Source organism: Mizuhopecten yessoensis, unplaced genomic scaffold (genome assembly GCF_002113885.1).
Source record: "Mizuhopecten yessoensis strain PY_sf001 unplaced genomic scaffold, ASM211388v2 scaffold1779, whole genome shotgun sequence".
NCBI classification, from domain to species: Eukaryota; Metazoa; Mollusca; class Bivalvia; order Pectinida; family Pectinidae; genus Mizuhopecten; species Mizuhopecten yessoensis.
The window spans coordinates 358,582-369,774 of NW_018404217.1; the positions used below are offsets into that span (position 1 = coordinate 358,582).

The following is an 11,193-nucleotide window of genomic DNA, read 5'->3' on the forward strand; positions in this document are numbered from 1 at the left end:
TCTCTTCTATGTATCTGTTCTCCCTATGTTGTATCTCATGACACTTGTCTCTACTATATATTCATTCTCCTTATATTGTATCTCAAGACACTTGTCTTTACTATGTATCTGTTCTCCCTATGTTGTATCTCAAGACACTTGTCTCTTCTATGTATCTGTTCTCCCTATGTTGTATCTCATGACACTTGTCTCTACTATGTATCTGTTTTCCCTATGTTGTATCTCATGACACTTGTCTTTACTATGTATTCATTCTCCTTATATTGTATCTCAAGACACTTGTCTTTACTATGTATCTGTTCTCCCAATGTTGTATCTCACGACACTTGTCTCTTCTATATATCTGTTCTCCCTATGTTGTCTCTCAAGACACTTGTCTTACTATGTATCTGTTCTCCCAATGTTGTATCTCACGACACTTGTCTCTTCTATATATCTGTTCTCCCTATGTTGTCTCTCATGACACTTGTCTCTACTATATATTCATTCTCCTTATATTGTATCTCAAGACACTTGTCTTTATTATGTATCTGTTCTCCCTATGTTGTCTCTCAAGACACTTGTCTCTTCTATGTATATGTTCTCCCTATGTTGTATCTCATGACACTTGTCTTTACTATGTATTCATTCGCCTTATATTGTATCTCAAGACCCTTGTCTTTACTATGTATCTGTTCTCCCTATGTTGTATCTCACGACACTTGTCTCTTCTATGTATCTGTTCTCCCTATTTTGTATCTCAAGACACTTGTCTCTACTATATATCTGTTTTCCCTATGTTGTCTCTAATATATATCTGTTTTCCCTATGTTGTCTATGTTTGAGGTTTTCCTCAAGAGACGAATGTTGTCCAACTAACAAATCATTGAAGGATCACACGAACACTACTTATTTCAAGCTTTGTCGGATATTCTTAACCCTTGGGGTAAGTGAAGATTGCTATGAAAGTTAGGATAATAAAATGTACTTGATGTATGAGCACATGTTCTCAAAACATTCATTCTCCTGCTTAATCAGTGGTCAGATTCCCAGACAACGTTTTTGCAATATCAATGGAATTGTGTGTTTGTTTGTGACTTATAATAATTATATATCAAGGTTAGACGCCCTATTAACAGCGAATAACATTTGCAGATAATGTTTTGTAAGATGCAAGATACTGTAATTTGTAATGGCAGACTTGGCTTTGAAACTTGGTACTCTAAATTCACAAGAAAACAACTTATTTTAAGCTTTGTCGGAACTTCTTAACCCTGGCGTGCAGCTGTTCTGAATTTTGAAGATTGCTATGATAGCCAAGATGATAATTCGAATAGTTCTTTGACCAACTAGGCATTAGCAGTAGTAATCATTTATTGGATTACTATCATTTGGTGTCATGCTGTACTGAATCCAAACAATATATTTAGTCTGGCTCTTGCGTCTGGAGCGAACCTGACAACGGATCAGGTATTGGGAGTGCTGATACACCCAATGTTCATAATCTCCACCCATTACTAAGATGTCCACTGATATAGCCTGGAGATAATGATAACTGGTAGGTGCCGCACGTGATAGTCTTCAAATGCTCCAAATTGAGTTCTTAAAAAGTGAATGAAGATGCAACCATCTTTACGAATTCTGACTTTGCTCTCTTTTAGAGAGCTGGTTTTGTTTTCACCCTCTGAGCCAAACAGTTTGTTTTTGTAAGTCGAAACTGTATCTGTTGTTCGAGTTCTCTGTTTTTTTCTGACAGTTTCAGGTGATCTTTTGTAAATTGGTCCCCGTATCCCATTGAGTCATGCGGTCACAATCTTTAGCACTTCCTCAATTATGTCGGTAAAGCAATTTGATATTAGTAGAGTTCTAAAAAATGTCCATGATAAGCCTCTACAATACATCGGGATTAAGCAATTGTCCTGTCAATGGCAGCCTGTAGATCAGAGTGTTGGCTCTGACCAGGCGGAAGATATGTGGGCATACTGGTATTAATTCCAGATGCCTCAAACATTGGCAGAACATCTCTAAAACCACGATCAACGACTACATTGTCGCCTTGCTCCAACCACAGGAGCTTGTCTATGATGTTTTTTTGTGATGCTTGCATCATTTTGGCTTCCAGAGAATGGTCCAACTGTGTCCAAAAGGTAGCCATCAGGTAGAGTTTTGCTCAGGAATTTAAGATAATTTCGCTTCTTCTTGCCACAGTAAGACATTCTCTGAAGCTTATGGTCATATTTTTTTCGAATATATGTACCATCTAGTATAGCAGTCACTTTGTCTCCAAAGAATGTTTCTGCGAATACAGTATTGTATGAAAAATTCAAAATTCAGTTTCTGACTCTCTTTTGCGTAGATACCTTATGTAGCACTTCGAACAAATACTTATATATTCATTTGAGCAATCTATGCCACTTTTAGTCAGTTTATCCATAAGGCATTTATAATGTGGATTTGATTTACATTTCTTGTACCTTAACATTTACAAGATTTCTTGAAGATACGATGGCAACCTTCACCGATTCATTTACTCTACATTATGAGATGGATATTAGCAAATGCGTATGAAATATCCCCTAAAAGGAACGTAAAAAAGAAAACTCTGATGATAAAATGTAAAACAAATGATAACAAAATGTATAAGAACAAATTGTAAAAAGTGGCAAGGATATTACATTTAATTTCAAAATTGATTGTTAACAAAAACTTCAATAATCACACCAAGTGATGAAGCAAATCTGAATTTGAAATTGTTTGTGACCAAACATGCACTTAAAGGTATATTGTAGGCTTGCAACGAATTCCAGTACCAATTACCTGTAATCAGGTGCATTGCGTCCTTGTGGACGTCAGTGAGGTGTCGTAGGCCCTCACCTTTTTGGGTACACAGGGTACTTTATTGTGCGAAATGAATACTTTCCACCACTTTTTTTGGACTGAACATATTTGAAATAACACCACTTCTTCATACTAAAACATGTTTGGTATACAAGAATTATAAAAATGAAAAATCCTGTATTTTACACTAAATCTCAACAAATGTTCGATTATCCACACATTCTGGGTGATAAATTTATTATTTCACATGAAAGAAATTGTTCTCTCACAAGAATTAGGATGAAAAAATATATTCAGGGTGATATTTCATTTTTCGACCCCCATGCTGTAATAAGGTTAATTAATCATCTAAATAATAGTATAGTGATTCAAAGTAAAAACTCCGGATGTATAAGGGATTGAAAAAAGTTAATAGAGCAGCATAAATTTCGTACCATTTCTAAAACGAAAGTTATGAACGGGCAGGCCCCTATTTAAATTTTAACATAGCTGGAAAAAGTCCATTTGGGCCGCAATCTATACCTATGAATCAGTCGATATCGCTGCAAAAGCAAAGCCGGTCGGGTAGCCTACCGGTTTAACATTTGTCCTTAAATCAGCTTGTCAATTAGACATAATGCGATATCCCATTGATGTGTCCAGTAAACAACACTGCTAAGATTGTATTTGCAACATATGTTCATCAGGACATCTACCGAGAAACCCTTTGAAACCTTCTATTGATCATTTTAATAGTAGTTGCTTTTATGATTGGCACTCATTTTTCGTATGTTTACTTACTAAAGATCTCTTTGTGTACAGGCATTGATTTTTGTACCTAGTCATTATTTAATGAAATAATAGTTATCGATAAGGTCTCCCCGGCCAATCGTCCAAGGACAAAATACACAATACTAAGCATCCTTACCGTTGAGTTACTCATTAAATTCTATAAACGATTATTCATTCTAATATCAAATATATTTCAAAAAGGCAAAGAAACAATTGAGAATATTTTAACTTAGGCTTTATTTTGGTCAAACTATAATGCATATCCATGTAGGAAATGAAACAGATTGTATTTGTGATTCCTTTACACGTCAACAAGTGTAAACGGAGAGTTTAGAACACGTGAATAATCGGAGTATTTAGGACACGTGAATAATCGGATTGTTTTAAACGTTTCCTTTGTAAGTGAATGATAATATTTAATTGTTTTTCTGTGATATAATGTCGCCAGAACTTGGTTTAGATTCTTCTAAGTAAACAAAAGACCAATGTGGAGTACAAAGAGCGTCATAATGTAGATATCTAGTTAATCTACCTAGAAACACCAAAACATGTTTAACACTTTTGGATACTTAAAGTGATCAAAGGATATATATCACGATGTCAAAACCGCTGTGATATCGATAATGACCGAAGGATACATATAATTCCATGACGTTACATGAACAATCACAGAACACCAATAATGACAGTAGGATACAAATCAAGATGTTGCGTCCACTTTACTAACAGCGATTATCACAAGATATACAACACGTAACTGTAAGATACAAATAGTTCATCCGTCTTAATTAATGCTCACGGGTTTAAGTTATTAAAGCTGATGAATACAAAATAGATCTAACTTCATTATGCAGTTCATACCAGGTACAATTATTTTGGAACAAAGGATTCAGTCGAAGTTTATTACTGTCTTCCTCCCAGCTAAAGTGAGTATCGAGATATACATAACTGTGTATTTTACCTGGAACAACTTCGGGATAAAGGCTATATCGAGATATACATAACTGTGTATTCTACCTGAAACGACTTCGGGATAAAGGTTATATATCGAGATATATAACACTGTGTATTTTACCTGGAACGACATTGGGATAAAGGTTATACCGAGATATGTAACACTGTGTATTTTACCTGGAACGACATTGGGATAAAGATTATATCGACATATATATAACTGTGTATTCTACCTGTAACGACTTCGGGATAAAAGTTTTATCGAGATATAAGGACTCGTTTATTTAACACGATTCAATGTGTATTAACAATTATATTTTTAACGGTCACGATTGATATGTACTACACAATTAACAATCACGTAAATAATTGATGTTAAATGGTCTTCTTTTCAGTATCAATGTGATCGGCACATCACATTGAACAGCTGGCTCTTAATGATTGGTTACTTACGAGCGATTGTTAACGTTTACTCTGAATGGTATGGACAATTGTGTCTCCACTAGACACTGCACTGCTTCCCTTGGACACTGATCGCGTGACAGCTTGTGTCAGCCGCTGGACAGTACATGGTGTGGATGATTGCATGTCTTCCACCGGACATTGGTGTCGTGTTATGATAAATATTTTTTAACCTTTTACTTCATTCTTTTTCAAGTAACAGCGGACTCACACCATGCTTGGATTGTGTGGCAGGATGGGGAGCTATAAGCGGTACGTGTTTTTTTATCAAAAGTTTCATCTTTGTGCCTGAAATCATACTGCTACTCTTAATTGTTTATCTTAATTGTTTAGTGTCACAAACTAAATTAAAACAGAAGCGGGTCTCATAAATCAACTTATGGTCCGTTTTATGATTTGACCATCAAATACAATTAGATAATCTACAAACTATTACGTGTTATTAACACTGTGTCAATCTATATTAACCCAAGTATTAGCCGATATTTGCCCATTCTCTTTTGTCTATGACAATCCATGTTTTAGAGAAATCAAACAATTATACCATAAACCCTACACTATAGAGTACACCTTACTATAGAGAAAGAGAGGGACAACACAAAAAAACCTCTTGACACTGCTGTGCAATATCGATGACCGCGTGTGAATACTGTAGGAAATATGTCAAATCAAGTCATACATATGTACTTGGCCTTATTCTCTTTAAACTTTTTCTAATGTTTGTTTTATTATATTTGTAATTTTTCAATATGCTCCATGTTTTTTTTTGCTTTATTCATATTTTGCCATCGTTTTATCGATTACGAGTTGTAAATACGGTTTTTTAACTTCGATGTTCTCTATTTTACATTCCTCATAGAAGACGTAGTCATTGACATTGATATAACTAGAGCCCAACCGAATACAATGTTACGTCAGACCTCATGAAAACCCTAAGAAACCACTTTGTTCGAACCACACTGTATTCGCTGTCTCGCTCTGTATTACGGACATCTCAAGATAAATACTACTTTAACTTTCCTGATGATATTTGAAAACTTGTTTTGGAGTTTTGATAATGTGGCATAACTTCGACCCTTTTAAGCTACTCTGCAATACGCAAATACGGAATATACGTTGAAGGAAACTAAAAAAGTATCAGTAAAACCCTACAATAAAGTACGTCGAAGCTGTAATACCCGCTAATACCAGAGGCAGCAGCACCCTATTCACTTTTGACTGTTTTTCCTGCATCATGTTCTTGTTCTACATCCACACACGACTGTATTCCAATGTAACTCACAATCTAAATTTTATCCAAAATGCAAGGTACGAAACTTTTCACGAAGTGTTGAGATACACCAACTGTCAAATGGGAGGTGAATCTCAACATCCTGTAGGATTCTATGGGATACTACGCACGGTGATAGAAAAACAAAAGCATGCTCAATTTGTTTCGCTTTCAGGGTGTGTTAACTCGCAGTTTGAAATTAAAATTGAACGCATAACTTAAGTCTGTATTTCTTTATTCCAACGTTCGCACTGGTCTATCTCGTGCCGAACTGGGAGAATACCTTCAGTGTCTTATTGTGAGAGCTTTCAAAGAAAAGGGACGGCAGTATAGATAGTTATGGTAGTAAATTATTTTAGAGCATATTTTAAAAAGAATGTGGCAAGATAAATAAAAAGTGCAGAGGATAAAATCATATATACCATGTTTAACTTAAAAAAGACGCAACAGACTCTTAGCAACGTTTACTTACATTATGACCAACAGCGACGGACTACTATTAATGTTGTATGATAAAGTGACGATTTCGATTTTCCGATGGTCAACTTTCCTTTTCTGATAGCGACATCCCTACATTCTCAAAACTACCGTGTTTACATCTTGCAGTATACTAACGGACATGTTCATACGATTATATTTACATTTGGACTGCAATGCCACTATTTAAACCAAGCAAATAACGCTTCGGGTCATAATACTAATAACCGAAAGTGAGTAGTAATATGAACGTGACCTAAACAATGCGGAAGTCACGTTTGATTCTCATTCGGGATTTCTGTACGAGAGGTTGTATTGAAGACACACGAATCCATGGTGACAATAATAAAAAAAAAGTCATTAAAATAGCATTTCTGTGTGAAGTTTTGATGGAAATATAATTTTTAAGATACAAAAATAATGTTAACCGGTCAGTTCCGCCATTTGTAGACCCTCAGCGTCGTGTCCCGTATATCTACCTTCCCCGCGTAGTCTGAAATGTCGCTTTCAGTATCACACGGCTCGAATACCACGAATGAAGATAAGTATGTTGTTCCTGCATTCACAATGCAGTCTACTAGCAATATAATGTCTACTCCGGAGTTCTTTGCCCGCTCAACATTCAATAATTGTGAATTTAATTTCAACCAACTAACTAGATGACGACATGTTTTCCCACCGCGACCGAATTACTGATTTGTGAATTTCACAGACATGCCTCCTAGGTGTGACGTAATTAACGTGCGATGTTAATAGGCAGTAGTACTATAAAATAAAACTATAAGAATTGACATAAAACTTCTCTTATATTTGTTGTTTTCCACGGACTATGTTGGGCAATTACCATCACAGGACAAGGCGCGTGCGTAGGGGCTATTCAAACAGGTCAACATTCCAGAGGATATTGGCGGGATATTCAAATATTCTATATCGTAATTATTTTGTTAAAGGACATTAACGCATGAAACTGTAAATGTAAGTATTAAACTGCTTTAAGATGCCATCCATAGGCAATAGGAATGTCCACTGCATTACAGGAAAATAAAAAAAAGAAACGCTATCGCGGTTCTTGTCATTTTCCTGTAAAGCAGTAGGCATTCATATTGCCTATGCATGACATCCTAAAGCAAATTAATGCTATAGTAACGGCTCTGACCGGTGAGATCCAAATGAAAGACACAGCTACTTAGAATTGACCAAGGCGCTTACACAGGTTTTCTCCTACTGGCCAAACCTGTCAATTTATTGGGGTAAAGTCATTCTTTTTTCAAAACTGGCTGACTTTGTGAAACACTCTTCGGTGTGAGGTGATATTATTGATTTAACTGCACGTTCTGTATATACATCTTACTGTGATAACACCCTGGTTAATGATGACAAAATATATCGTCAAAAACTGCATTAAGCAGATTTTTTTCGGACACAAGAAAATATTTGTTAACATAGTGGCTGCATCATAAATTTTCTGATTGATTTAGTTTATAATCTTCACTCTGTAAGTAGCCCTATACTATTCAAGTGCATTACACCATAATAGAGTAGCATAACACATGAGGGAAAAAAACGTTAGATGTAATATAAAAGTCAAAGTCAGAATAGGTTGACAGCTTGTTTGAGACCTTAAGTATTATACTCAGGTCGAATCACCGTCGGATGACTGCTTTCACAATACTAATTTATGGTAAAATAAATAATAAAAGTCAAAATCAGAATGGGTTGACAGCTTGTTTGAGACCCTCAATACTAATGTATGGTAATATAACAAACAGAGACTCAAATCATGACGACATAATACTAGAGACAACCTAAGATGGTTTTAAGCAGGTGTGATTATATACGTAACAGTGGGAGCTTAAGTAAGCTTTGATGGGTGTGAAAGTTGTTTGAATATTTAGCCTCCATTTTTGACTGTGCGCAGCTTCCATTGTATATGTAAGCGCCTTTTGTTGTTTGTATACGTAGTTTCTTTATGTAGTCAATATTTCATGATCGACTGTATAGTTAGTTTAAACATATTTTTATTGTCGTAAATAAGGACAATTAGGATTGAACACAAGTTTTGCCAACTTAGTAACGCCCTCTCCTTAATACATCATGTTGTATAATACATAATGGACAGCAGTGATTTAACTTTATCCGATCATATATAGTAGAAACAGCGAGGGAAGGAAATCAAGAAGAAGAAGGGTAAAAGATAGGTAGGATCATCCCCTAAATATATATATAATATGCAAACCCATGTAAATGTCTAAAACAATATTTGGTTAACAGTAATCTGACTGGCTGGAAAAACATCAATCAGCACCTTCATAAACTGTGTCCATCACATTCCATAAAGCTGTATTCTGTAGATCCACTTGTAACCGTTCCGTGTTCTCAAAGCCCTTCCTCCATACCAGCCAGATCAGATACACAATTATTCAAAATTATGTAAACATTGATATTCATACTATATTATATTATATTTATTTCACAAAGTATAAAGGATATTAGAAACGAATAAAATAAGAGGGGGGGGGGGGAATGCTCAAAATGTCAAAACCTGCCAGTACCGTCGATATAGACTTGTACCGGTTCTTGCAATGTTTGAGTTTGCCTCATTATTTAAATCTATATCACCCTTTAGAATTAGGTCTAATGACATATCTCCTAGATACCATGCTAAATTCTGCAATAAGGAAAGGCGTCGGATGTGGTATTTAGGGCATGTGAAGAAGAAGTGATACAAGTCCTCGCACGTGTGTCCACATTCACATTGTGCTGAAAAAGTAAGATTAGCCCTAAAAAGATCATAATTGAGAGTACTTGCCCTGTTTCTTAATCTACAATGAAGAATAGTTGGCCTACGCGGACCAAAATTGAGAAAGCATGGATTACATTTAGTTATTACATTATTCAACTTATGTATATTTGAGTTGAACGAGTTCAGAGTTTGGGAGTGTCTTATGGTTGTTTCTAAATTATTCCAAAGATCAACAGTTGAAGGAAAGAAAGAGTTGCGCATAGTTTGGAGTCTATATCGTTGCTGCCGCAATTGCTGAGAATTTCTTAAATTATAATGAGTCAGATCTCCAATATTTTGAGGTAGGATATTACATAAGTATGAGGGTGCAGTGCCATGTTTTATAGTATAAAGGAGGGACAGTTTTCTGATTTCTCTTCGTTTTGACAATGGTAGCCACCCAATTTCTGCATATCGAAATTCGTTTTTTGTGTACATTGGTAATCCTGTGACAATACGCATCTAGTTGTAGTTTTTCAAGATTATTTGAATTGATAGCACCACAGTTATCCCATACCTCACAGCCATACTCTAATATTGGTCTAATATATGTTAAATACAATTGTGTATTTTGATACTTTCTTGATGATTTCATCTATATGCTTGGACCACTTGGCATCACTACTTAGTAATACACCTAGGTGCTTATGTTGATCGGTTATTTCAATAGGGATGTTATTGAACGTAAACAGAGGTTGATAGGGTAGATTTGAAAAAGATACTAGCATAATTTCCGTCTTCTTAGGATTGAACGACATTAGCCAATCTTTTGACCATTTTTCTAGAGTTTGTAAGTCGTTGTTTACCACATGTACAATATCATCTAGAGTTTGTGAAGAGTATGATAATGACGTGTCGTCGGCAAAGAGACGAGACAATGATGTGAGTTCAATAGACATATCATTTATATAAACGAGGAAAAAGAGAGGCCCTGGAACAGATCCCTGAGGGACACCAAGCATTGACTGTTTTTAAGGACGAGTTAGAACTATTTACATAGACAGACTGTTTTCTGCATGACAAATAATTAGTTATCCAATTAAGTATATTTCCTGACAGTCCATGTTGTTTCAGTTTGTAAATAAGACCTTTATGCCAAACTCTATCGAAGGCTTTAGAAAAGTCACAGAAAATAAATGCTACATGTTCATGATTTTCTAAGGATAAAAGCATAGAGTGGTAGAGTTCTATAAGTTGATGAGTACAAGAGTGATTTGGTAGGAATCCTGATTGTAATTTATATATTAGATTGTTTTGATTGAAGAAATTGTATATATGTTTGTAGACTACATGCTCAAATACTTTACTCACACAACTTAACAACGATATTGGTCTACAATTAGATACACTATGCTTGTCACTAGCTTTGAAAATAGGTATAACATTAGCGAGTTTCCATTTTTCAGGATAGATACATGTTCGCAGGGACACATTGAATATAATAGTAAGAGGTGAAGCAATTTCTTTACATATGAATTTAAGCATTCTATGGCTTATTCCGTCAGGTCCGGATGCTTTATTTATATTTAGAATACATAAAATATCTTCAACTTCAGAAGGTGTAATAACTATGTCGCAAAGTGTGGACTCGGTTTGGCTATCAATCCTAGGTACCTGTTTACCCTGGTCGTTAAGTGTGGAAATGGACGTGAAATAATTA

At 35.4% G+C, this 11,193-nt stretch overlaps 1 protein-coding gene across 1 annotated transcript in view; it reads left to right on the forward strand.

Moving 5' to 3' along the window:
- The first annotated feature begins 4,873 nt into the window (after positions 1–4,873).
- LOC110440857 (galactose-3-O-sulfotransferase 3-like) overlaps positions 4,874–11,193 on the forward strand; it is a 26,821-nt gene continuing 20,501 nt past the window's right edge. The window contains exon 1 of the mRNA XM_021483983.1: positions 4,874–5,256. Coding sequence (XP_021339658.1) covers positions 5,219–5,256 — 38 coding nt within the window. The 5' untranslated portion in view covers positions 4,874–5,218. The remainder of the gene's footprint in view (positions 5,257–11,193) is intronic.